Source organism: Salvelinus fontinalis, chromosome 27 (genome assembly GCF_029448725.1).
Source record: "Salvelinus fontinalis isolate EN_2023a chromosome 27, ASM2944872v1, whole genome shotgun sequence".
Lineage (NCBI taxonomy): Eukaryota > Metazoa > Chordata > Actinopteri > Salmoniformes > Salmonidae > Salvelinus > Salvelinus fontinalis.
The window spans coordinates 7,674,370-7,702,254 of record NC_074691.1 but is presented as its reverse complement, the minus strand read 5'-3'; the positions used below and the strand labels follow the sequence as shown (position 1 = coordinate 7,702,254).

General features: G+C 42.9%; 1 protein-coding gene across 6 annotated transcripts in view; it reads left to right on the top strand.

The window, feature by feature from the left end:
- LOC129824947 (collagen alpha-1(XII) chain-like) overlaps positions 1-27,885 on the top strand; it is a 91,698-nt gene that overhangs the window by 30,926 nt on the left and 32,887 nt on the right. For 4 of the 6 annotated variants that reach the window (XM_055884521.1, XM_055884523.1, XM_055884524.1 and 1 more), the window contains 29 exons: positions 526-665; positions 4,980-5,112; positions 6,823-6,968; positions 7,735-7,864; positions 8,617-8,753; positions 9,915-10,044; positions 10,663-10,802; positions 10,976-11,108; positions 11,242-11,262; positions 11,893-12,032; positions 14,264-14,393; positions 14,605-14,744; positions 14,980-15,109; positions 15,358-15,500; positions 16,099-16,228; positions 16,611-16,753; positions 19,479-19,608; positions 19,996-20,135; positions 20,325-20,448; positions 20,562-20,704; positions 20,836-20,965; positions 21,356-21,498; positions 21,599-21,728; positions 21,899-22,038; positions 25,098-25,227; positions 25,696-25,835; positions 26,058-26,187; positions 26,321-26,460; positions 26,579-26,708. In XM_055884521.1, the coding sequence (XP_055740496.1) occupies positions 526-665; positions 4,980-5,112; positions 6,823-6,968; positions 7,735-7,864; positions 8,617-8,753; positions 9,915-10,044; positions 10,663-10,802; positions 10,976-11,108; positions 11,242-11,262; positions 11,893-12,032; positions 14,264-14,393; positions 14,605-14,744; positions 14,980-15,109; positions 15,358-15,500; positions 16,099-16,228; positions 16,611-16,753; positions 19,479-19,608; positions 19,996-20,135; positions 20,325-20,448; positions 20,562-20,704; positions 20,836-20,965; positions 21,356-21,498; positions 21,599-21,728; positions 21,899-22,038; positions 25,098-25,227; positions 25,696-25,835; positions 26,058-26,187; positions 26,321-26,460; positions 26,579-26,708 (3,816 nt within the window). The remainder of the gene's footprint in view (positions 1-525; positions 666-4,979; positions 5,113-6,822; positions 6,969-7,734; positions 7,865-8,616; positions 8,754-9,914; positions 10,045-10,662; positions 10,803-10,975; positions 11,109-11,241; positions 11,263-11,892; positions 12,033-14,263; positions 14,394-14,604; positions 14,745-14,979; positions 15,110-15,357; positions 15,501-16,098; positions 16,229-16,610; positions 16,754-19,478; positions 19,609-19,995; positions 20,136-20,324; positions 20,449-20,561; positions 20,705-20,835; positions 20,966-21,355; positions 21,499-21,598; positions 21,729-21,898; positions 22,039-25,097; positions 25,228-25,695; positions 25,836-26,057; positions 26,188-26,320; positions 26,461-26,578; positions 26,709-27,885) is intronic. The other 2 variants (XM_055884522.1, XM_055884525.1) reach the window with 2 other exon arrangements.

Below are 27,885 nucleotides of genomic sequence, written 5' to 3'. Positions count from 1 at the left end.
TAGGGGTCTTTCTAATCTAATATGCCAAAAGCAGCACAGATGGCAGAGAGAAGGCATTAGAAAGCAATTTAATCTGTCACCGAGAACAAGCTGTACTGATATCTCCCATCAGTTGCATAAATGGATTAGCATAGAAGGTAGAGAATAGCAATAGCATGATTGATGAGACGAGCCAATAAAAAGACGGATTGAACGCCAACACTTGGATTTGGTCTCGAAGGTTGCCTCACACACTTGATAAATTGAGTTTCTTCACTTAAGTTACATAAGGTCCACCCATTTGATGGAAACTTTAGTTTTTTGGACGCACTCCTGTCCTTAAATCAAATTTAGGAGGAAACACAATGGTGATTTATTACACGGGGAGGGAAACTATTTCCTAAAGAAGACTTTTGTCTGATATATAGAAACAGCTCCAACAGCCCTGTGACAATGAGGCTAAGGTGTTCGGGAGAGATTTGTGAGAGTGTTCAGTGCATGAAATATTTGACGTGTTTGCTCACATTCCCGCCGCTTCTCGTGCAGGGGGCCTGGACCCGCCCACTAACCTGGTGACCTCCGAGGTAACCCACCACTCATTCCGTGCTACCTGGACCGGGCCTGAAGGTCCTGTGGAAAAATTCCGCATCGACTACATGCCCGTGGTGGGAGGAATCACCGAACAGGTAAGCCTATAGCCTACAGTACTGTACCTCACTTACCTCACCTCTCCAAGTTCAGCACATCTCTCCAAGGTTACTGCATTTGAACTGAAGAGCGTCAGCTCTCACAGCTCTCACACCTGGTTTAGATACAGTACACTCAAAATCGAATCAAATCCAAGTTTATTGGTCGCATACACAGTTTAGCAGATGTAGCGGGTGCAGCGGAATGCTTATGTTACTAGTGCTAACAATGCAGTAAAATGTCAAACAGTACACAATAATAATAATAATAATAATAATAATAATAATAATAATAATAATAATAATACAAATTGAATAAATAAGTCAAGAAATGCCGGAACGAATCCAATTAATATCCAAATAGCACTGTAACGGTAATCCAAATGCAATCTATATGTAAATACACTGGATGAATTTACACAATATATACTACGAATGTTATGTACAGCATTAGATACTGTATATTAGAGTGATCTATCGAAAGAATCCAGTATAGAAATAAATATTGCGTTGTGTATAAACAATTTAACAAAAATGCAAAGTACAGTAGTAGAACTAATAGAATGAGCTCTGTTGAGAATACAGTATGTGTAAGAGGGTGCGTACTGGCGGCAGAGAAGGCAGACGCAAGAGAGAACTGTGTTTCCAGCGGCGCAGTTTATTAAAAGATAACTCACCGGGAAACATAACAGATATAACAAATGGGTACAATAACCTACGCACGCCAGGACAAACGTGCACAAACACTTACAAATAACAATCACCGAGGGGAAACAGAGGGTTAAATACACAACATGTAATTGATGGGATTGGAACCAGGTGTGATGGAAGACAAGACAAAACCAATGGAAAATGAAAAGTGGATCAGCGATGGCTAGAAGGTCGGTGACTTTGAACGCCGAATGCCGCCCGAACAAGGAGAGGGACCAACTTCAGCGGAAGTCGTGACAGTATATAAATACGCAGTACAAAACCCCATGTCAAAATGGATAGAAATGCAGGTAATTAGCTTCAAATTTTCGACTGCCTGAGCTCTTGCTGCTCCTATAAAATATTATCTCAAAGGTATTGTTGAGCTCCTCCACCTAAATATAAACAGTACCAACCATGAGTACCAGCACCTATTTCAGTCCAAGTCAAGCACTGTATGTATGTGAAGGGTGTGTATAGACAGTATATGAATAGAAAAGGTGTGTACAGCAGTAGTTATATAGGATGAGCCATGACTAGAATACAGTATATACATATGAAGTCTATCAGTATCGGTGAAGTGAGAATGTTATAGAGGCGTAAATATCATACCCTCAAAAAACATTCTAACCTCCCCTTTATTGGTAATGGTGAGAAGTTAGCATGTCTTGGTTGGTATGATCTTTGTGCCTCTGTAACATTCTCACTCATCACTAGTAACGATTCATTCATCATTATCCGTAATCATGGTAGCATCCACATTCATGTAGAAGTATTCAGAAACATATTATATTGTTATTTACAATAAAAGTTTCTCCAAAATGACACAATTCATTGTTTACCGTACATTTCTATTTGGCACAACATAATCTGGAACATAATCTGGAACATAATCTGGAACATAACCAAAACAAACTGCAAATGCATCCAACAAATTTGTAGTCACAAGCTGGATGTAGTCATTGAGCTCTGGGAATATGGGAACAAATGCTAAACTTTTGACTACTTTAATACAAATGTAAGACATTTTGTCCAAATACTTTTTACCCCGTGAAATGGAGGGACTAGATACATAAAGTGCTTTCATTTCGAAACATTAAAACAGATATGTTTGAAAATACCCTCAAATGAAAGGTGACTTTCTGTACTGTCGCCTAATATGAAACATTTGATTGAAATCCAAAATGCTGGAGCCAAATGAAATGTTTTGCTTCACTGTCCAAATAAATATGCAGACGAGTGTATGACAGAGAATTGGCTGTATTATTCATTTTGTTCTGAATTCCTCTCTCAGACCTCCATGGTTCGTCTTGCCAGAGTTGATCAGGGCCACTTTGGCAGCGGCCTCATTTCACTCTGTTTATCCAGGAGTTTCTGAAGGAGGAACTGCCTTCTATGCTGCCTAACAGGAGATTTCATGGTTATCAAGTGTTATCCACAGTGAATTGTTTGCTTAAATCCACCTAGTTGTCATCATCGATCCGTTTCATCATGTTGATCAGGTTCATTTTGGCTCTCTTCGCACCCTTGAGAAGTGGACAACAGTGGCTGAGGCAGACCTGCATTCAGTTTCACTTAACCTTCCGTCATTTATGGCCTTAGAAATACAGGAATGGATCTATTCCATGCTTTGCTTTCATTGGCCCTCGCCAGGGTTTGGGTGGTTCTAGTGAGCCCTGTCTGAAAGCGAGACCAAAGACTTTCCACCAGGCCTCAACCTAAGACCAGACCCAGTCAGTTTAATAATACATTGTATTTTAAGCACTTTTCTTGACTCCCAAATGCACTTTTCATACACAATAAAATTAGCAGGATAAAAAGCAAGACGTATTTAAAAGTACACTAAACATGAGGACAGACTAACCATGGAGTACACTAAACAGGATAACAAATTACCGGGCAAGTGAACAAGACAGAGGATAAAAGCTAAGACAACAGAGAATGTGGGTAAGCCCGTGGGAAGAGGTGTGTCTTTAGTGTGGAGTTGAATATGTGTATGGATTGTGAGGTTCTGACATGGAGAGGGAGGGAGTTCCAGTTTTGGGGGGCTGAACTGCTAAATCCCGGTCTCACATGGAGCAGAGCCTGGTGCGAGGGATGGTGATGAGGCTAGTGTCAGAGGAGCGCAGTGAACAGGTGGGAGTGTAGGTGTGCGGAAGTGAGTGCTTTGTAGGTGAACATGAGCAATTTAAGGAGGGACCTATTTTGAACTGGGGCCAATGGAGTTTGATGAGGGTGGGGGTGATGTGGTCTCAAGGTCTGATGTGTGTGAGGACTCCTGCAGCTGAATTTTGTATATGTTGAAGTCTGTACAGTGTTTTAGCGGGGAGTCCATAGAGAATGGCGAACACAGTAGTCCAGGCGTGATAAAACAAAGGCGTGAATGAAGGTTTCAGCATTTGTTTCAGCATTGGGGTCAGTGAGAGAGGGTCTGAGTTGTAAGATGTTTTTGAGGTGGAAGAAGGGTGATGTTCTGGACATGGGGTTGAAATTACAGAGTGGGGTCAAATGTAACACCAAGGTTCCTGACTGTGGAGTTGGCGTGGATGATGCAGCCGTCGATTGTCATGTTGAGTTCACCCAGTTTCTTGATGAGGGAGTTGGGGCCCATGAGCATGATCTCTGTTTTTGTCGTCGTTTGAGTTTTAAAAAGTTATTGGTCATCCAAGTTTTCAATTCACGGAGACAGTCTACAACAGAGGAGGGTGGCATAGTGGAGTTGGGGTTTGTGTGGATGTGGATTTGTGTGTCATCTGCATAACAGTGGAATCTGAGTTCAAATTGACAGAGGATCTGGCCAAGGGATAGCATGTAAATACTAAACAGCAATGGACCTAACACTGAGCCTTATGGGACACCTTGTGATACAGGGGCAGGGGCAGGGGCAGACCTGCAGTTGCCACATTAGACAAACTGCTGTCTATCAGATATATAGGAGTGGAACTAGGCAAGGAGTGTTCTGGAAACTCCAAGAAGCCTCTCAATGCGGTCAGTTAAAATATAATGGCACATGCTGCAATATATATCACATGCTGCAGACAAGCCCAGGAGGATAAGGATGAAGATGTTGACAGCATCAGCAGCACAGAGGAGGTTGTTCACTACCTTTGCCAAGGCAGTTTCCGTGCAATGCATAGCCCGGAAGCCTGACTGGAAGGGTTCGGAAAGTTCATGAGAGGCCATGTGTTGAAGGGGAGGTTTGAGATAGGCCTGTAGTTTAGACTTGTTACATAACTTCTCCTGCTAGAAATAGATTCTTGGCTATCCATCCATTCTCCCTCATTTCAAATGCTTGCATTGGACCCCAAAAAGCTTCTTCACACAAATAAATCAGATTTCACTTTGCATTTGATGATATGTGTTCCGTTATTTTGGATAGCCCTCTGAAATTTTGAAGAAAGAGTATGTGTGCGAGAAGATGTTAGTTTTGTTTTGGGTTTCCTAAATGTGTGCCGTATTAGTTGGAACATTTGCTTTTGACCTGCTGTAATTCCAATATAATCCCATGACGAATCTGAGGTTGCTGTTTATTTTCTGCTCAGCTTTTTGGATCATCATCCTGTTATACTTGGATTTTGAGGTGGGGTTTCCTGCATAACGACCGTGTTCCTTTGCACTCCTCAGATGATTGTCGATGGGGCGGTCACCACTGTGGTCCTGACCAAGCTGACCCCTCTGACTGAGTATGCGATCAACGTCTTCTCTGTGACCGGAGGGGAGACCAGCGAAGAGCCACTGAAGGGCACTGAAACCACCTGTAAGTGTTGCAGCTGTTCTGCTCCCTCTCCTCTCTGTTTTGTATTCCCCTTTCTCCGTTTCCTCACACAACCTCGTCCCAATTACCCAGAGTAAATCTTGTAATCCCTTCCTGGAAAGGTGGCCCGGTTCAGCCAATCCAATAGCCTTATTTGGAAGTTGAATGACTCACCAGAGATACACAGGAAGTGAAATGAGATGAGTTTCACAAAGACGTCTGTCGGTTGCCCTCAGGGATGATTAAAAGGGAGCTTTAATGTGGGGATAGCAACGCTGCTCCAAGGAGTTCCACTGGTGTAGGAGCGCATGTTTCATTACGGTATACAATGCTGAAATTAGCTATATCCCCGCCCTCCATGCTCATTAGGCTGTTTTAAATGGGTTGAATATGGATGGAACTTGTTTATGTTGCTCTTGGCGGCGTATTAAACAATGTTGTTTACACCACCAGGGTTATATTGGGTGTATATCTGATTGGTGGCAGTAAAGTGTTAAAGAACTAGTTCCCATAAGGTTTCCCATTGGAAAAGGCACAAGTGGGGACTTCTTATGAGGAGAATAACCATTGTTCTCTCATTCTTGGCCTCATTAAAAGTGTCTTAAGAAAACGGACATAATTTCACATGATGGTTAAATACACTGACCACTTTCATTGTTCTATTTGTACTTAATAGTGGACGTTGTTACTTTTTGAAATGTGTCCCTTTGATTTACATGGTGGATGTTCTAAGATATTTCTCACTCTCATAAAGCATGGTTATTGTTTTGTCGCCCGCCACTTGGACACCGCAATAGTAGGGTGAGATCACCATAGTTTCCTTTATTTGTCAGTTTAAGCTAACACGTTGATCAGTGGTGGAAAACGTATTCAATTGTCATACTTGAGTAAAATCATTTAATAGAAAATGACTCAAGTAAAAGTCACCCAGTAAAAACTAAATGAGTAAAAGTTTTTAAGTATTTTGTTTTAAATATACTTAAGTATCAAAGTAAATGGAATTGCCAAAATATACTTAAGTAACAAAAGTCAAAGTAAAAGTATAAATCATTTCAAATTCCTAATATTAATTTATTACATCATTTTTATTTACAGATAGCCAGGGGCACATTCCAACACAATTTACAAACAAAGCATTTGTGTTTAGTGAGCCCGCCAGATCAGAGGCAGTAGGGATGATCATGGATGTTCTTTTAATAAGAGTGTGAATTGGACCATTTTCCTGTCAAAATGTAATGAGTACTTTTCAGTTCCAGGGAAAATGTATGGAGTAAAAAGTACATTATTTATTTCGGAATGTAGATGAAGTAAAAGTTGGCAAAAATATTAGTAAATTACAGATACTCCCAAAAAACAACTTAAACTAAGTATTTTTACTTAAGTACTTTTCACCACTGACGTTTGCATCCCAAGTGGCACACTATTCCCTATAATAGTGCACTATTCTTGACCAGAGTCCTCCTGTGTAATCTGTTAGTGTGGCTCAGCCGTAAACACAGAGATGTGGGTGGCTGGGTTGTGTTGTGGATGTCAATAGACTAGAGTTAGGTGGGTAGCTGTGGTTGTAGGTTTTCCAACATTTCCAGAAGATGGGCAGGGAATCTGCTCCCCTGATGTTAGGGTGGAGCTTGTTCCACTATTGGGGTGCCAGGATAGAGGAGAGCTTCGACTGGTGATGACTAACTGTGGGTTTCCTACCTGCTCTCTCCACAGTGCCACTACCCGGGGTGATCAAGTTGACTGTGTACGACGAGACCATGACCACCTTTAAGGTGAAGTGGGAGAAGGCTGAAGGGGCGACAGGCTATATGCTGCTCTACCGTGCTATCAATGCCACTGTGCCCACTGTGGAGAAAGAGGTGAGTAGGAGAACACACACACACACACACACACACACACACACACACACACACACACACACACACACACACACACACACACACACACACACACACACACACACACACACACACACACACACACACACACACACACACACACACACACACACACACACACACACACACACACACACACACACACACACACACATATCCTGGTGGAGGACGCGTTGGATAGGAGCTCCATGTGCATGGTCAGCATATCCCCATCCAGTTTATAACTCCTTGAAGCCAAGGCCTCTGCTAGTGGGGCCTTACTCATTCCAGATGGCAATATGATGATCTCTGCACAGAGCAGGAAGTGCACGTTTACAGTGGTGTTCAGGCAAGGCCTACAAAAAAACAGACCCTTTGGAACCATAGGGTAATGGGAAGGACGAGCTCATGCTGACCCTGTACAGATGATTTCTTTCACCAGTGAAGTCATTGAGATGATATTAACCAAACAAAATCTCAACAAATGCTGTATATTTTGAACTGCAGGCTTCTGTAAGGGCTGGCAAGACGTAGTGTACCCTTTAGAGGGATTTCAGTATGGACTGAAGGCAGCAAGGCAGGCATACCTTAAGAGACACACAGTTAGTGCTGTTAACCAGGTGTTCAAAAAGTGTCCTTTTGACAAGTCCTGTCTTGTTGTTTTGTTCCCCTTTGTCGTCCGGCCTGCTCTAACACTCTCTCTCTCCCTCTCCCCTTCCCCCCTCTCCTGCCTCCCCTTGCTGTGCAGGTACGAGTTGGGGCAGATGTGAATGATGTTCAGCTGAAGGAGCTTATCACCGACACAGCGTATACACTCACCCTGTTCGCCCTACATGGAGTGGCAGCCAGCAACCCCCTCATAGACCAAGGAGTCACCTGTATGTTCCTCTTTTCTCTCTCTCTCTTTGTGTCTCTCTCGTCTCTCTCTCTCGTCTCTCTCTCTCTTTCTCTCTCTCTCTCTTTGTCTCTCTCTCTCTCCTTCTGTCTCTCTCTCTTTCTCTCTCACTCTTTGTGTCTCTCTCATCTCTCTCTCTCGTCTCTCTCTCTCTTTCTCTCTCTCTCTCTTTGTCTCTCTCTCTCCTTCTGTCTCTCTCTCTTTCTCTCTCTCTCTCTTTGTCTCTCTCTCTCTCTCTCTTTGTCTCTCTCTCTCTCTCTCCTTCTGTCTCTCTCTCCTAAATTTAAGGGGCTTTATTGGCCTGGGAAACATATGTCTACATTGCCGAAGCAAGTCAAACAATAAATAATGAACAGTAAACATCACACTCACAAAAAGTTCCAAAAGAATAAAGACATTTCAAATGCCATATTATGTCTATATACAGTGTTGTAACGATGTGCAAATAGTTAAAGTACAAAAGGGAACATAAACAAACATAAATATGAGTTGTATTTACAACGGTATTTGTTCTTCACTGGTTGCCCTTGTTGCTGTGATGGCACACTGGTATTTCACCCAATAGATATGGGAGTTTATCAACATCTCTTTCTCCCACCATGACCCTATAGAACTGTGTACTACCTTACAATACAAATGGGTCTAAGACTCACTAACTTTCACTCCCTTGCCCCCTCTACCACACTCTCTCCTTCCTCCCTCTCTATCCCTTTCTCTGTCATTCCTCTTACCCAGTGCCCTTGCCACCATCGGGTAATCTGAGGATCACTGGTGTCACCCATAGCGCCATGAAGCTCAATTGGGACGCCTCCCCGGGGAAAGTCCTCAAGTACATCATCACCTACAAGCCAGATGAAGGAGAGCTCAAAGAGGTAACACTAGCACCACACATTTAAACAGGCTCCTGTTGCGAATATAGAATTTTCCTTTCAATTTGAATGGTTTTGAAACACAATCTCCAGCTACAGCAATAAATAACATGTATGGTTAAGACCTATGGGCACTGGTCAAAAGTAGTGCACTATATAGGGAATAGGGTGTCATTTAGGACACACAGATACTGTCCTCAAGGTTCTACAGTGGTGCCATGAGGTCATGGGAAAAGTGTTATTGAGGAACTCAACGTTCTCTATGATAGCTTAGCTGTTTAGGGAAGGCCACTGAAGTCAGTGGGTTCTAATGGCAGCCCTTACAGTAGACTGGGATCTTGACTCCATGGGCAGGCCAGCACACGTCGATGTGGGGAAAGAAGCCTACTGGCAGTCAGAGAAGACCCTGGCCCCAGCACCCAGCCACAGACTCAGAGTTATATCACTGGCGTCACTCGTCATCATTTCTCACTTACATTTAAGAGACCGCCAAGCTGTGAAGAAAGCTGAAAATTGATGTTGAAGGAGGTGTCTCTTTGGACACCCCTAAAAGAACCTCCAGAAAGGACTGATGGATGAGCTATGGGTCTCCACTGGATACATCCAACCAGATCCTCTCATGGATAACATCTGAAGGCAGATGTCTCCAAAGTAGCCTCTCTCTGTGGATTTATGTTCTAAGGTCTGCCCTGTCGGTTGCCACAGATTTTTCCTCTACGTTACAATTGGAGAACTATCGCTGTTATGGACACCTTTTTCTTGGGTTTTTTTCTCTCGAAGTTTTGAAGTGGAAACTGAATTGAAAGAGACATTTATCCGCATTTCTGCTGGAAGCTTTTTGACTTCAAGGGTTTTTCCTACCATTAAACATCCTCTGGAATTACCAATATAGCCTTAGGACTTTTCTAGGGACACGTACCATTATTCATAAGGCTTTTCTCAAATGCTCTGATGACGTTTAGAAGTAACAAGGAAAGAAATTGGAGAGAAGAAAGAGGGGGATTTTCACTTCGAGAACATTGTATTGGTTAACATCAATGTTCAAAATGGGACAATCAGAGTTTCTGTTAATGTTAGTAGTGGTAGTTCATTCTAGTTGTTCAGCAAAAATACGGTTGTTAATTGTTTGTTGATCCTAAAATCCTAATACCCATTTTCTGCCAGGTTGAAGTCAATGGTGATATAACATTCCTGCCTCTTACCAACCTCATCTCTCAATCTGAGTACGACGTTGCTGTCACCCCAGTTTACGACGAAGGCGTTGGAAACTCGATGCTTGGACAAGCTATTACAGGTACACAATCGTTTGTGTGATTTATCATTTGGCTGACGAGCAGTCGATTAGAGATGAGTGTGTCTGTATGGTGAGAATTGAGTGTGTCTGTATGGTGAGAATTGAGTGTGTCTGTATGGTGAGAATTGAGTCTGCAGATCCCCCTTGGATTCAGCCTCTCCTCAGTCATTTGTCTTTCTAGATGAAGCCCAAACATGAAGCCACTGTTCCCTGAGGGGGTGTGTGTGTGTGTGTGTGTGTGTGTGTGTGTGTGTGTGTGTGTGTGTGTGTGTGTGTGTGTGTGTGTGTGTGTGTGTGTGTGTGTGTGTGTGTGTGTGTGTGTGTGTCTAGTTAATTGTATATGGGCCGACAAACTTTGTGTGTTTGTGTGTCTGCTGTCACTCACTGCATGGGGCCTTCTTCATCATTAATCACAGATGATTTGAGGACATTTTGTATTACACACACACACACACGCAAAAACCCATTTGTTGACGATTGATCCACAAAATGGACTCGCAGCAAAAATGTTCCTCACATGGTTCGCAGCCCGTCTGATGAAATGGCTTTGCCTCATCTCTCAGGACTTCCTCATAATAATCACGTCTCCCTCTCGCACATCTCCGTCCATGTGCACAGATGTTGTTCCTGCCCCGCAGAATCTGAAGTTGTCCGAGGTGACCCAGACCTCGTTCAGGGCCACCTGGGAACACGGGGCCCCTGACGTGGCCCTCTACCGAATTGGCTGGACCAAGAAGGGAGAGAACAACTTCCAATATGTACGTTGATCAAGTGGCTAGCCGACGGTGATTGTTGACTGGACTATCTACCGCTATGGAGCGGACAGGATTGAATGGAGTGGTGAAATGTGACTGTTTATGCTTTCTCTCTCTTTCTCTTTCCCTCTCCCTTTCTCACTCCCTCCCCCTCCCCCTCCCCCTCCCCTCTCCAGTCTATCCTGAACAGTGATGAAACGTCCCATAATCTGGAGAACCTGGACCCGGACACCCTGTATGATGTCACCGTCACGGCCATCTACCCAGACGAGTCAGAGAGTGAGGACCTGATTGGCAGCCAGCGCACATGTAGGTTTACCCTTCGCTTCTTCTCCTCTGTCATCCTCCTATCAATTCCATTCATGTTTTCCAGTTAGACCACAGATGTGGTCCACAGTGTATTGAAATAACCTGTTGTTCTCTTAACGTTCTCTTTTTCCAGTGTTAAAGATGACCACACCTGGTATGTTATTTGAAACGGAGAAGGACATTGTCATTGTAATATTCATGACCTTAATTATTATGGTAATGCGAACGATAATGAAAGTGTTGTTGATGGAAAACACACTTAAAAAAAATTATAATCTGCATGTGCATTGATGTGCCTTTAAAGAGCTGCAAATTTCAAAGTGGGACTACTGACCCGCAGGGACCGGACGTTCCGCCACAGACACCTCATTGTCAACCATTCGTCATAATATCATTTCTCATGTCATTTAATGTCGTTTTTCATGCCGCAACGTTGTCATTCCTCATGTCTTTAATGTCAAGCCTCATCATGTCACAATGTCTTCCTGGTCAAAGTCCCCATCATTGGAAATGCATGTGCCGTATTTAATGGTAACCTTACCGGCTGCTTCACTCCCCTTTTGTGTCGCTTATGTGTACTTCATCACCAAATCATGTGTCCTCGTTACCAAATCATGTGTTCTCATCATCTCACCCCCCATCATTACCGTCATTGTTTCATCCAGCTTCATGACCCCCAAGTGATCATTGGGAATTGGTAAAGGCTGTGTCATGTGCCCTGCAGCCATTTTATATACATTACCACTGTCTTGGGTCAGTGTATTGATTTGTAATGTGTTCCTAGCTCCCACTGGACCTCCGCAGAACTTGCAGGTGTTCAACGCGACCACGGTCACTCTGACAGTGAAGTGGGACCACGCCCCAGGCCCCGTCCAGAACTATAAGATCTCCTTCCAACCTGTGGCAGGAGGCAAAGCTCTCTCAGTAAGTCACACACCCTCCAGTAGTTGCTTGAAAAATTTGAATAATTACTAACTAAAAGTGTATTTTGAGCAACTGGTAAGCTTTGGCCTGATGTCCTGACTACTAAATCCTTTAACTTGATTAATTATGCCTTCTGGGTATGATATCTCTCTGTTTACTCACCTATAATTTAGAGTAGGTTGTTCTTACGTTCTGGTCTGCAAGTGAGTGGTGATGTTAGTTGTTATCAGTGTAATTTCTCCAATGTGCCTGAAGTAGTTTAACCCCAATGATGAAACTGGGAAAATCTGTGCATCAGTACTTCTTAAGGCCAACAGGTAAACAGCCCAAAACCTTAAAGGGATAGTTCACCCAAATTACAAAATAAAATATTGGTTTCCTTAAACCTGTAAGCAATCTATGCGTTGGTTTATTTTCCCTGGCACTGTTTCCACATGCTAACGGTTGAGCATTTATGGCACAAATCTCATTCAAGTCATGGGACTGATGTTAGCATTTTTTGCACATCATGTTAAAATCATCTGTAAGTGACTTTCAACAATACATTTGAGATACTTTTGGATGATTTGGACATGACGTGCAAAAAAGGCTAATATCGGTCCCATGACATCAATGGGATTTGTGCCACAAATGCTACAACGTTAGCATGTGGAAATAGTGCCAGGAAAACTAAACCAAAGAATGGATTGCTGTCATACATTTTCCATAGACTGCTTACAGGGTAACGAAACCAATATGTCATTTTGTAATTCGGCCAAACTGTGCCTTTAAAGTCAAAGGGCTAAATCCGTGTGCATAGAAGTACTGAAGCATCTCTGAATTGGTTCATTGTAACATGAAATCCCTTTCCTCGTGGGACCCACTAGTGGTCTCCCCCCACTGACAAGAGTAGGAAGTAGTAGTCCCGTGTGGCTCAGTTGGCAGAGCGTGGCTCTTGCAACGCCAGGTCTGTGGGTTCAATTCCCACAGGGGACCAGAACTAAAATGTATGCACTCACTACTGTAAGTGTAAGTGTAAAATGTAAATGTAGTAACAACAGGCTCTTTTGTCTTCCTGCACATCGTTAGTTTGACATTTGATTATGACATTGTCTTCCTATCCGGTCTGTTTGTGTACTTACTGTATCTGGCAGCCAAGCCCACATTCCTAACTGATAACTTAATTGTGAGCAGCGACGGAAATTGCTTGGGAATTCCTTTAGGAACTCTTTGGGGTCTTTCGGTTGACAATGCGCTAATATGAAAAGAATTTGGCTAGTTAAACATTTTTTTCGAAGTGTCTCTGAGAAGTTATGACAGGGTACCACAAACAAGGTGTCAGTTCTCTAAACCGTGATCTCAACATGACACTATGGGACAGAGCTGTTGCGTGTATATCCGATCCCATCATAGCACATTAATGCTATCATAGTACTGTATCTCTGTAGACATAAAACAGTATGGAGACATCTGCTGCTGTGGGTCTGAAGACTTGTTGATTTAACATAAGCCATATAAGCCAGGCATGACATTCACACTTGGGTGATATGAGGATCCTCAATTGCCTTTCTCTGATATGACGGTTTAGGGATGTCAAAGTACAAACAGTGGATGTGTTGCTTAGGGGATATGCTAAGTAGATATGTCAGATATAAGCGAATGCAATGGAAATGGCATTGTATGTCTTCCGCTCAATGGCTCTAGCGCTTCCTGCTGTCAATAGTTGTCGCTTACTGTAGTGGCCCATTAATCGGCATGATGTCGCAACGTAAAAGGCTTCCATGATGTCCAGTGTCCCTCAAGACCATTTCATCTTCCCTTTTATACACTACTTGTTGATGAACAGAGTAGTGTGAGAAAGGCAATTGTTTTCTCCTAAGGCGTTTGAATGAGCAACCCTGTTCACGCAAATGGCATCAGGTAAACAAATGATTCATGTATTGGTTGATTATAGAGAAACTCAATTGCTGCTTTGATAGAGTTGGAGTTGACATTGGTCACGTTTGGATGGCTTCCCCGCGACAGTGTAGAAGAACTCTGCTTGGCCTCAACTGCCGAGGTAGCTAGCCAGTGAGCTTCATGGCATTTTGTCTCAGAGCCGAGGAAAGCGCTAACCATCGAAACAGTGTTACTTGTCATCCATCTGTCAGCCCTTTATAATGAGCTGCTCTTTTAACTTTGAAGTGAGATGTTCTATCCTCCCAGAGACATAGGAAAAGACTCTGACTGTTGACACGTTGTCTCCCAAACAGACCCAGGTAGGAGGGAAGAAGAACAGTGTCGTCCTCCAGAAGCTAACGCCTGACACTCCCTACTCTGTCACCGTGGCTGCCATTTACCCCAGCGGAGAGGCCAAAGACATCTCAGGCCGAGGAAAGACCAGTAAGTGTACCCGACGACAGGAACTCTGGAACCATCAGACATATAAAAAGGCCAGAGAACACGCACAACATTCTCCCGATAGATGTATCATTTTAGAGTGCAATCAATAGAGAAGACAAGAGGATTTTGACTTCAGTTCAATCAATATAATAACCAGAATATACAGTAAAATGTTTGAAACCCCATACTAAAGACATTTGGTTTTATCCAGAGCCTCTTGGTGGAGTAAAGAACCTGCAGGTGATCAACCCCACCATGACCACCCTGAACGTGAAATGGGAGGCGGCCGACGGGAAAGTGAAAGAATACAAAGTCATCTATGTACCTGCTGCCGGCGGAGATGAGAGCATGGTAGGCATGGTAGGACCGGTAGGAAGCCTCTCAGCTTACAGTTAGCTGACTGTGTAGAAAATACTCCAACAATTCACATCCAAAAATAAGAAATAGCATACCAATGTATTGTGTGATATTGTTTGTTTTATGAATCACAAAATATGGTAAACAGCTACAGTGTCTTCAGTCAAACAGGGTTGTATAGGCATGTTGGCAGTCGTTAATAGTTGGGTTGTGTTTGTGTAATGTAAAGGAGACTGTGGCTGCCACTGCCACCACCACGGTTCTGGAAGGCCTCCTGCCAGACACCCTCTACACCGTCTCACTGGTGCCTGTCTATGAAGTGGGAGATGGACAGAAACAGTCTGAGAACGGAAAGACAAGTAAGACTGTCTGACATCTAAGTCTAAAGATCGTTAAAGATCTTCTAAAGATCACTTAAACAGTGATCTTTTCAGGGACTGATAATAGCCTTCTTAAAAGCTGATTTATGGAGTGAATCCATAAATAACCAACAATGCGGAGGATAACTCTACATTGAGTCTGTATTTTAACTTTATACAGACTCCTTGCAATACCAAGTTCAATCAGTATAATGTGATATTATTAAAGCCTTGTTTGGCGTATCCAGGGCCCCTGGGTGGAGTGAAAAACTTGCAGGTGACCAATCCCACCATGACCACTTTGAATGTGAAATGGGAGCCAGCTGATGGGAAAGTCAAGGAGTACAAAGTCTTCTATGTACCTGCCGCTGGTGGAGCTGCTGAGGCCATGGTAGGACGAGTACTGTAGCTGATAGTGTAGAAATGGTTGTCTCCCCATTGCGTGTGTCGTGGAAATTCTACACAGGGACACTCAAAGTCAAATTGAAGGAAGAATTGTTTTTGTAAGTTAACTGGAGAGGTTCCAACAAACTTGATGCAACATAGTACACGTCTGTCAGGAGCTCCACGGAGGCTGTCCGTTATTTCTCTAATATACTGCTTACACAGACAAGTTATATTTGCATGATTCAGTTTATTCATTATTCATAATTAATTAATCATTAATGTTTGGTTCATGCATGTGACCGACAAATACTGGTTCATGAATGTGACAGACCAATACCTCACAAGGCTTCTTCTCTCCAAGCTGAGACCTTGAAACTGAGATATCCTTTCGTTCTCAAAACAAGGTTCTGGGCATACTGCCAAATTGCAGATACTGATAGTGAGGATTCAGTCAGTCAGTCACTTGCATGAACACAGAAATTGGTTATTAGAAAAGCACAAACATAACATTTTCCATCACACTTGCCATATAAAACATGTATAGTTGGCATGTTGGTAGTGGGCAGTCGTTAATAGTTGGGTTGTGTTTGTTTAATGTAAAGGAGACTGTGGATGCCACTGCCACCACCACAATTCTGAAAGGCCTCCTGTCAGACATCCTCTACACCGTCTCACTGGTACCTGTCTACGAAGTGGGAGATGGACAGAAACAGTCTGAGAATGGAAAGACAAGTAAGACTGGCTGACATCTAAGTCTAAAGATCGTTAAAGATCTTCTAAAGATCACTTAAACAGTGATCTTTTCAGGGACTGATAATGGCCTTCTTAAAAGCTGATTTATGGAGTAAATCCATAAATAACCAACAATGCGGAGGATAACTCTACATTGAGTCTGTATTTTAACTGTATACAGACTCCTTGCAATACCAAGTTCAATCAGTATAATGTTCCAGGGACTGCCTAATGGCCTTAGAACCCATTAGTATCATCAATGGAGAGGATACCTCTTCATTGCTGGATTTTAACTTCATACAAACTTGATACGATAGTACTTTATTAAGTTCTATCAATCAATATAATGTGATATTATTAAAGCCTTTTTTGGCATATCCAGGGCCCCTGGGTGGAGTGAGAAACTTGCAGGTCACCAATCCTACCATGACCACCCTGAACGTGAAATGGGAGCCAGCCGATGGGAAAGTCAAAGAATACAAAGTCTTCTATGTACCTGCTGCTGGTGGAGGTGCTGAGGCCATGGTAGGTAGGGCTGGGAATTGCCAGGGATCTCACAAGACGAAATCACAATACTTAGCTGCCAATACGATGTGTATTGCAATTCTCACGAGAGAGAATTGCAGAGAGACGAGAGAAAACTAGTTTTGATCAGTCAGGGAAATAAATGGGCTAAACACATGTTGGCTCACTATTAAAAATAAGATAGAAAACAAGCTATAGGATGAAACATACTGGAATTCTGGAGCAGGTACAGCCAACTACAGTAGCAAAAACATATATACAGTGCTTTCGGAAAGTATTCAGACCATTTACTTTTTCCACATTTTGTTACGTTACAGCCTTATTCTAAAATGGATTAAAAAAATAAAAAATCTTCAGCAATCTGCACACAATACCCCATAATGACAAAGCAAAAACAGGTTTTTAGACATTTTTGCAAATGTATAAAAAATTGAAAACTGAAATACCTTATTTACATAAGTATTCAGACCCTTTGCTATGAGACTTGAAATTGAGCTCAGGTGCATCCTGTTCCCATTGATCATCCTTGAGATGTTTCTACAACTTGATTGGAGTCCACCTGTGGTAAATTAAATTGATTGGACATGATTTGGAAAGGCACACACCTGTCTATATAAGACACCACAGTTGACAGTGCATGTCAGAGCAAAAACCAAGCCATGAGGTCAAAGGAATTGTCCGTAGAGCACCAACACAGGATTGTGTAGAGACACAAATCTGGGGAAAGGCACCAAAACATTTCTGCAGCATTGAAGGTCCCCAAGAACACAGTGGCCTTCATCATTCTTAAATGGAAGCACCAAGACTCTTCCTAGAGGTGGCCGCCCAGCCAAACTGAGCAATCGGGGAGAAGAGCCTTGGTCAGCGAGGTGACCAAGAACCAAATGGTCACTCTGACTGAGCTCTACAGTTCCTCTGTGGAGATGGGAGAACCTCCCAGAAGAACAACCATCTCTGCAGCACTCCACCAATCAGGCCTTTATGGTAGAGTGGCCAGACGGAAGCCACTCCTCAGTAAAAGGCGCATGACAGTCCGCTTGGAGTTTGTCAAAAGGCACCTAAAGACTCTCAGACCATGAGAAAAAAAATTCTCTGGTCTGATGAAACCAAGATTGAACTCTTTGGTCTTAATGCCAAGCGTCACATCTGGTGAAAACCTGGTACCATCCCTACGGTGAAGCATGGTGGTGGCAGCATCATGCTGTGGGGATGTTTTTCAGCGGCAGGGACTGGGAGTCAAGTCAGGATCAAGGCAAAGATGAATGGAGCAAAGTACAGAGAGAACCTTAATGAAAGCCTGCTCCAGAGTGCTCAAGAACTCAGACTGGAGCGAAGGTTCACCTTCCAACAGGACAACGACCCTAAGCACACAGCCAAGACACTCGCAGGAGTGGCTTTGGGACAAGTCTCTGAATGTCCTTGAGTGGCCCAGCCAGAGCCCGGACTTGAACCCGATCGAACATCTCTGGAGAGAACTGAAAATAGCTGTGCAGCAACGATCCCCATACAACCTGACAGAGCTTGAGAGGATCTGCAGAGAAGAATGGGAGAAACTTGCCAAATACAGGTGTGCCAAGCTTGTAGCGTCATACCCAAGTAGAATCGAGGCTGTAATCGCTGCCATAGGTGCTTCAACAAAGTACTAAGTAAAGGGTCTGAATACTTATGTAAATGTGATATTTCTGTTTTTTATTTTTAATAAATTAGCAAAAAAATCTAAAAAGCAGTTTTTGCTTTGTCGTTATGGGTGTAGACAATTTAATACATTTTTGATTAAGGCTGTAACGTAACAAAATCTGTTAAAAGTCAAGGGGTCTGAGTACTTTCCAAATGCACTTGGGTACAAGCTTGGCACACCTGTAGTGGGCAGGTTCCTCCCATTCTTCTCTGCAGATCATCTCAAGCTCTGAAAGTACCAGTCAAATGTTTGGACACAGCTACTCATTCAAGGGTTAATCTTTATTTTTACTATTTTCTACATTGTAGAATAATAGTGAAGACAACAACACTATGAAATAACATATGCAATCATGTAGTAACCAAAGAAGTGTAAAACAAATCAAAATATATGTTATATTTTAAATTCTTCAAAGTAGCCACCCTTTGCCTTGATGACAGCTTTGCACATTCTTGGCATTCTCCCAACCAGCTTCATGAGGTAGTCACCTGGAATGCATTTCAATTAACAGGTGTGCCATGTTAAAAGTTAATTTGTAGAATTTAGTTCCTTCTTAATGCGTTTGAGCCAGTTTTGTTGTGACAAGGTAGCTGTCATCAAGGCAAAGGGTGGCTACTTTGAAGAATCTCAAATCCAAATCTTTTTTGATTTGTTTAACACTTTTTTGGTTACTACATGATTCCATATGTGCTATTTCATAGTTTTTATGTCTTCACCATTATTATTCTACAATGTAGAAAATAGTACAAATAAAGAAACCCCCTGAAAGGAATGGGTGTGTCCAAACTTTTGGCTGGTACTGTATGTATATATATATTTTGTAACTTTTTTACAAAACGAGCCAAATATCAAAATAATATCTCCCCCAAATTATTTAGCTATATATAACTATCGATTTTATTCCTCACATCACTAATTACAACTAGTATTGTAGCTGACAGTGTTGTTAGAAATGGTTGTTTTCTTGCCATATAAAACATGTATAGTTGGCATGTTGGTAGTGGGCAGTCGTTAATATGAGTTGGGTTGTGTTTGTGTAATGTAAAGGAGACTGTGGCTGCCACTGCCACCACCACGGTTCTGAAAGGCCTCCTGCCAGACACCCTCTACACCGTCTCACTGGTGCCTGTCTATGAAGTGGGAGATGGACATAAACAGTCCGAGAATGAAAAGACAAGTAAGACTTCCTGACATCTAAGTCTAAAGATCGTTAAAGATCTTCTAAAGATCGCTTAAACAGTGATCTTTTCAGGGACTGATAATGGCCCTCTTAAAAGCTGATTTATGGAGTAAAATCCATAAATAACCAACAATGCGGAGGATAACTCTCCATTGAGTCTGGATTTTAACTTTATACAGACTCCTGCAATACCAACTGGAATCAGTATAATGTTTCAGAGACTGCCCAATGGCCTTGAAAGCCATCAGTATCATCAATGGAGAGGATAACTCTTTTTTGATGGATTTTAACTACATGCAAACTCCATAAGATACGATGGTACTGTAATAAGTACTGTCAATCAGTATCAAGTTATATTATTAAAGCCCTGGTTGGTGTGTCCAGAGCCTCTTGGTGGAGTGAAGAACCTGCAGGTGACCAACCCCACCATGGTCACATTGAACGTGAAATGGGACGCGGCCGAGGGGAAAGTCAAAGAGTACAAAGTCATCTATGCACCTGCTGCCGGTGGAGCTGAAAGCATGGTAGGACTGGTAACTGACAGTGTAGAAAGTGTGGTTACTTTCAAGGGTATGAGTACTCATAATCCTTATACACTCTTGTTTGACTGAATATAGTTGCTTGTCCTATTTTGTGATTTATATAACATTGGTTATTGTTAAGTTGGGAGTGGGCAAACGTTAATACTTGTATTGTGTTTGTATAATGTAAAGGAGACTGTGGCTGGAACCAACACAGTCCTGAAGGGCCTCACATCGGACACCATTTACACCGTTTCAGTCGTGCCGGTCTACGAAGTGGGAGATGGCAAGAAGATGTCTGAGAATGGAAAGACAAGTAAGCCTGGCTGACATCGAAAGAGGGATGGAAATAGTGATAATTTCAGAGTATCATCAGTAGAGGGTAGCTCTTCATTGCTGGATGTTAACTTTAACTTTGGTGTGTCCAAGGGCCCCTGGGTGGAGTGAAGAACCTGCAGGTGATCAACCCCACAATGACCACCTTGAACGTGCGCTGGGAGCCAGCCGATGGGAAAGTCAAGGAGTACAAAGTCTTCTATGTACCTGCTGCTGGCGGAGCTGCTGAGGCCATGGTAGGACGAGTACTGTAGCTGATAGTGTCGAAATGGTTGTCTCCCCCTTTGCTTGCCATATAACACATGTGTTGTTGGTATGTTGGGATGGGTAGAGGTTAATAGTTAGGTTGTGTTTGTGTAATCTTTAGGAAACTGTGGCCGCTACTGCCACAAGCACTGTCTTGAGAGGCCTCCAACCAGACACCCTCTACACCGTCTCACTGGTGCCTGTCTTCACCGAGACAGAGGGCAGAAGGCAGTCTGAGAACGGAAAGACAAGTAAGACTGGCTGACATCCAAGCAATCTTTCGCCGTGTGGGAACCTTGAATGCGACCAATACACACTTCCACTTTTTCAGAACGCCTCAGATGCCAGAGCAAGCATAAATCCCTTAAATTGCATAAATTGTCATTAGTACCCACTGTATGCTGTATTATTTATATTCACTTTTAATATTTTCCTTTTACGGTATGGAGGTGCGGAGCATCATTGCTGCCTGAAAGAAAAAAAAATCTTTGTCCGGCCATTTCTTTCTTTTTTTGGCAGCAATAAGCTTCCGTAAACTGTGAGTTTTCAATGTAACCTGATTATTAATGAGATAAGAGGGTTATAATGGATAAAGGCCAGGTTTTCTATAGTTTTGGTTCTAATGTTGTTTTCCTCACCAGGACCATTGGGGGGAGTGAAGAACCTGAAGGTGACTGAACCCACCATGACCTCTCTGAAGGTGGACTGGGACCCAGCCGACGGAGCCGTGCGACAGTACAAGATCTTCTTCGTCCCGTTGGCTGGCGGAACACCAGAGGAAATGGTGGGTCTCTTTCACCTTATGACCTCATAAATAGCGTTTAGGAAATGAAACGGTGATAAAGCATTTCATCTGCAATCACTTTTTCTCTTCGTGTAAATAGGAGCAAGTACCTGGAAGCACCACCACCATTGTCCTGAGAAACCTCAAGCCTGACACACCTTACACAGTATCAGTGTTGCCTATCTACCCTGCCAGAGAGGGGAAACGCCAGTCGGAGAATGGAAAGACACGTGAGTAGCAACATCAAATTAACTGGTAGCCTATACAGCCTATTTTGCAAAGTGATTTGGGAACATTGGAAATATAAACTGAGAAACATGAAATATGGTTTACTTGATTTTCTCCAATAATCACAGAATCATAATATCACACTTAAAGTCATGTTATTTTCTATTCCCAGTGCCTTTGGGTGGAGTGACCAATCTGCAGGTCACCAACCCGACCCACACCACCCTAACCACCAGCTGGGACGCAGCTGACGGCAACGTGCAGGGCTACAAAGTCATCTACACTCCCGTCGCAGGAGGCCTTGAGATCATTGTGAGTATTCTACTGTACTCCGAACCACACTGCCTACCTCCATAAGCCTATAACTCATCACTGATACGGTGATGTTACATTTGTTGACAGTGTAATCCCCCTGAAACACAATGGTTTCCAATCCTGTGGGAGGGAAAAATCCAATTTCGTTGCACGGCATACTTTGTGGAGTGGGCATTTCGTCAGCCCGGCATGAGGAGTAGTGATGAGGAGTTAGCATTGAGGACTTAGCGTTAGCAGTTAGCCTGCTGTGTTAAGCATGACGAGAGGCAGCAGCAGAGTAGTAACGCTCTTGTAGCCTAGCGAGGATGGAGTTCAGGCTGCGTAGGAGCTAACAGAGGGTGAACAGCTCTGTGATCACAACTCTAATGCAATGGACTTTTTGGTTTGGTCAGCTTATATGGAACAAGATCCTCTAAAATAGGTATTACCAAACTGGGGTATGCGTATTTTTAACCATCTAGTGTTAAGCAAAAATAACAACACAATGTCAAATACAGGTAGCCTAGTCAAGTAATTAACATCCAATCACATTAACCGTTAACTCTCTCACGGGAATTCCACTAATGGTCCGTATGTAACCAAACATAGCTGCTGCTCCTTCCGTTTGCTCGAAAATGTGTTAATGGTTAAAAAAAGTACGGCCCTAGAATCAACTACCAGCAGTACTACACCTGCACCTGTCAATGACACAAGTTGTTCTGCTTCCACGAGCACATCCAATGCTAGCATCAGTAATTCTACATTTGTTGTTAGCCCAGCTAGCATGGACACTGACAGTTGTGAATCTGATGCAGCCGAAGAGCTACTGCCCCCTTACCCCGGAAAACACCGAACAACAGACAGGGACATTGGACCATGTCCCTGACCATGTCCCAGAAAGAGGTGCAAATATGATGAGAACTACATTGATTTGGGGTTCACTTATATTGGGAGTAGTGCCTTTCCTCAGCCACAGTGTGTTGTATGTGCAAGGCCATAAATGTGCAATGTGTATGTGCAAGGCCATAAAAACTATACAGACAATGACCTCATCAAACAACACTGTTTCACGACACATCAGTAACATGGCAAGAGATGTTTTGAAACAATTACTGTTTCGCATACAAGCCAGTGAATTCTATGCGTTACAGCTGGATGAGTCAACAGATGTGGCGGGCCTGGCACAGTTCCTGGTATATGTCTGTTACGTTTATGGGGGGTCAATTAAGGACAACATCCTCTTCTGCAAACCACTGGAAACCAGGACAACAGGAGAGGATATTTTTAAAGTACTGGACAGCTTTGTGACATCAAATGGACTTGGTGGTCAAGATGTGTTGGTATCTGTGCTGATGGCGCAAAAGCCATGACAGGGAGTCATAGTGGAGTGGTAACGTGCGTGCAAGCAGTTGCTCCCAACCTACTTGGGTATACTGCAGCATCCACCGAGAGGCTCTTGCTGCCAAGGGAATGCCTGACAGCTTGCAAGATGTTTTGGACAATACAGTGAAAATGGTTAACTTTGTTAAAGCAAGGCCCCTGAACTCTTGTGTATTTTCTGCATTATGCAATGATATAGGCAGCGACCATGTAACGCTTTTACAACATACAGAAGAGCACTAGTTATCAAGATGCAAAGTATTGACATGTTTTTGAAAAAATTGATAGACTAGATGAACGTGTTCTTTACTGACCATAATTTTCACTTGTCCGACCACTTGCACGATGACGAGTTTCTCACACGACTGGCCTATCTCGGTGATGTTTTTCTCACCTGAATCAAATGGATCTAGGATTACAGGGACCCTCCGCAACTATATTCAATGTGCGGGACAAAATTGAGGCTATGATTAAGAAGTTGGAGCTCTTCTCTGTCTGCATTAACAAGGACAAAACACAGGTCTTTCCATCATTGTATGATTTTTTGGTGTGCAAATGAACTCAAGCTTACGGACAATGTCAAATGAGATATAGCAAAGCACCCGAGTGAGTTGGGTGCACAATTACGCAGGTACTTTCCCGAAACGGATGACACAAACAACTGGATTCGTTATCCATTTCATGCCCTGCCTCCAGTCCACTTACCGATATCTGAACAAGAGAGCCTCATCAAAATTGCAACAAGCGGTTCTGTGAAAATTGAATTTAATCAGAAGCTACTGCCAGGTTTCTGGATTGGGCTGTGCTCAGAATATCCTGCCTTGGCAAATCGTGCTAAGACACTGATGCCGTTTGCAACCACGTACCTAAGTGAGAGTGGCTTCTCGGCCCTCACTAGCATGAAAACTAAATACAGGCACAGACCATGTGTGGAAGATGATTTAAGACTGAGCCTCTCTCCAATACAACCCAACATTGCAGAGTTATGTGCATCCTATCAAACACACCCTTCTCATTAACCTGTGGTGAGATATTCACAATTTTCTATGAACAAATAAGGTTTTACATGTAAATAGCTAAATAAAGAGCAAAATTATTGATTATTATTATATTATTATTTGTGCCCTGGTCCTATAAGAACTCTTTGTCACTTACCATGAGCCGGGTTGTGACAAAAACTCACACTAATTCTTATGTTTAATAAATGTATTGTATAGTGTGTGTGTGGCAGGCTTACAATGATGGCAAAAAACAACATTTGAGAGTGCGCTGACCCTGGTGCTAGAGGGGGTACGCAGCTGGAGGTTGAATGTTTGAAGGGGTACGGGACTATAAAAAGTTTGGGAACCACTGCTCTAAAGCATTGTTTGGTTTATCTGTTTAGAATTGGCCTGAACAGTGTGGCGCATAGCTTTCGCTCAAAATCAAACCTGTCAAAACAAACTCCACGCAAGGGTGAGAGAAACTAGAGCAGTCCATGTAGTTTTACAGATCACAGAACAGTGGTGGTACATGGGCCTTCTCGTGTGGATCTGGTGTATGAGATATAACTGCGTCCTAAATGGAGCCCTATGGGCCCTGGTCAAAAGTAGTGCACTAGGCACGGGAATAGGGTGTCTTTTGGGATGCAGCCATAGTGTTCCAGTATGTCTGTTAGAGCTTCTGTTGGTGTGACACCATCGATTTTTCCTTTGTAGGAGGAAGTCTCAGAGAGCACAACCACCACAGTTCTGAAGAGCCTCTCGCCCAACACACAGTACAGAGTCACTGTGCTACCAGTGTACCCAGAAGGAGATGGTCAGACCCAGACCAAGAATGGAACAACAAGTGAGTAACGACAACTTATTGCACGATGCTCTCAGTGACCAGTGATAGTTACAGGCAAATTCTACAGTGAAAGACATGAATTACTTAAGCAATAAGGCCCGGGGGGTGTGGTATATGGCCAATATACCACGGCTAAGGGCTGTTCTTATGCACAGCGCAAAGCGGAGTGCATGCATATATAGCCGTGGTATATTGGCAATATACCACAAACCCCTGGTTACCAATGTAATTAGAGCAGTACAAATATATATTTTTGTCATACCTGTGGTATACGGTCTGAAATACCACGGCTTTCAGCCAACCAGCATTCAGGGCTCCAACCACCCAGTTCATAATGTGTATTAGCTCATCTGCAGACATATAATCAATAGGCATATAGTAGTAGTAAAACATAGCTGTGCAACAGGTGTATCATTGTTTTCAAATGGACGTGATGGCTAAGCTGCCCTGTTTCCTCTTGGTGCTCAGAGCCCCTGGGCTTCGTGAAGAACCTGCAGGTCACTGAACCCACCACCAGCACCCTGAACGTGCGCTGGGACGCAGCTGAGGGGAACGTGCGCGAGTACATCGTCGTCTACATCCCAACTGCAGGCGGGGAGCAGGAAGTGGTACGTCCGGGTCACCTCACCAACACAACACCCCTACTAGCGCACTAAAAATGGTGTATTCCATTGGAGACTGGTGGAGGGTGAAATCCATTACAATCAGCCCATCCTTCCATTTAAAGTGTCATAATCCTATGGTGTTTTCCCCTATAGCTAGTCAACATGGCTCAGGTGTAAGTAAGCCCAGTTTCTAACTGATATTCTCCCTTCTTCTTTCTTGAACAGGACCAGGTGTCTGGAACAACGACCACCACTGTTCTGAAGGAACTGAATCCAGACACGGAATACACTGTGACAGTTGTGCCTGTCTACCATGAGATGGAGGGTCTCTCTAGGTCTCAGAATGGAAAGACAAGTGAGTTGAACTGAACGGGGTGAAATTATTCAAAGACCATCTAAGCAACGGATCTTTTTCAAAATGTCTGCTACTTGTTCAGCTTGTTCAGTACAGTAAGTGTGATGCTATACCATCGTATCCTCTGCCTCAGATCCTTTGGGTGGAGTGAAGAACATGAAGGTAATCGACCCCACCATCAACAGTTTGTCTGTTCGCTGGGACCCGGCTGTCGGCAACGTGCGCAACTACAAGGTCTTCTACGTGGCCCAGCCAGATGGGAAGGAGCAAATGGTACGTCTCCTATTCATCTCTCTAGCCATTCTACTGTCAACTCAGCCATGTTTACACTATAAGTAGATTATGTAATTGTCATACAGTACTAACGTTGATCTGCACTTGCCCTGAACAGGAGCAAGTCTCTGGAGGCACCACCAGCCTTGTCCTGCATAATCTGGAATCCGATACCCAGTACAACGTGTCTGTTGTCCCAGTCTACCCAGACGTGGACGGCATAATGCAGTCTGAGATGGGAAAAACAAGTGAGTGAAGCGTTTCAATACTTTCTTTTACTCAGAAACCCCATACTATAACACTAGTGAAGCATGTAGCTGTCAACATTTAAGTCAACTTCAAAAATGTTAAAATACATCGTTTTTAACATCGACAGAGTGGGGTCTGAAATTATTGACACACATGAAAAGATGAGCAAAAATACAATTATATCTTTTTTTACTAATACGATTGCTCAGAGAAAGAGATTTTGTTAAATATTTATTTTGCTCAAAAAGTTAGAATTTAAAATTATTGCCACCCCTGTTTTCAATACCTTTAAATCCTTCACCTTGCGAGGATAACGGCAACTTTTACTCAAATGTTTTTTTGGAAAACACATTGGGAGGGATCTTAGACCATTCCTTCATACGGAATCCTTCCAGATCCTTGATATCCTTCATCTGCGGTTATAGACTGCCCTCTTCAATTCAAACCACAGGTTTTCAGTGGTTTGAGATGGCTATTGCAAAATAATGATTTTGTGGCCAAAGAACCATTTGTTTGTGGATTTTGATGTGAGCTTGGGGTTATTGTCATGCAACCAGGTTTTTTGCACACCAGTGGTGGGTTTGGCATTGAAATGACAATGCAGGAGCAGAAAATAACCCCATATAGAATATGGTGGTAGATCTTGGATGTTATGGGGCTATTTTGCTTCCACTGGTCCTTGGGCCCTTGGTCAACAGCATCATGAACTTTATCCAGTACCAGGATATTTTAGCCAAAAACGTGGTTGCCTCTGCCAGGAAGCTGAAACTTGGTGGCAAGTGGATCTTCCAGCAAGAACATAACCCCAAACACAAAGAAATGGTTAATTGGTCACAAAATCAATATTTTGTTTTTTCTCAATCTCTTGAAACTCATTGAAAACCATTGAAACCCATTGAAAACCTGTGGTTTGAATTGAAGAGGGCAGTCCATAAGCGCAGACAAAGGATATCAACGATCTGGAAGGATTCTCTATGGAGGAGTGGTCTAATATGTTGTCCAACTAGAAAAACATTTAGAAAAAGGCTCAGTCCCATTATCCTCGCAAGGTGAGGTATTGAAAACAGAGGTGTCGCGAATATTGTGTTCTACATTTTTGTATTAGTGTAAAATAATATAGTTTCCCAACGTCTTTGGAGCATAGTTCAGTATTTAAATTAGTTATTTTACACTGTC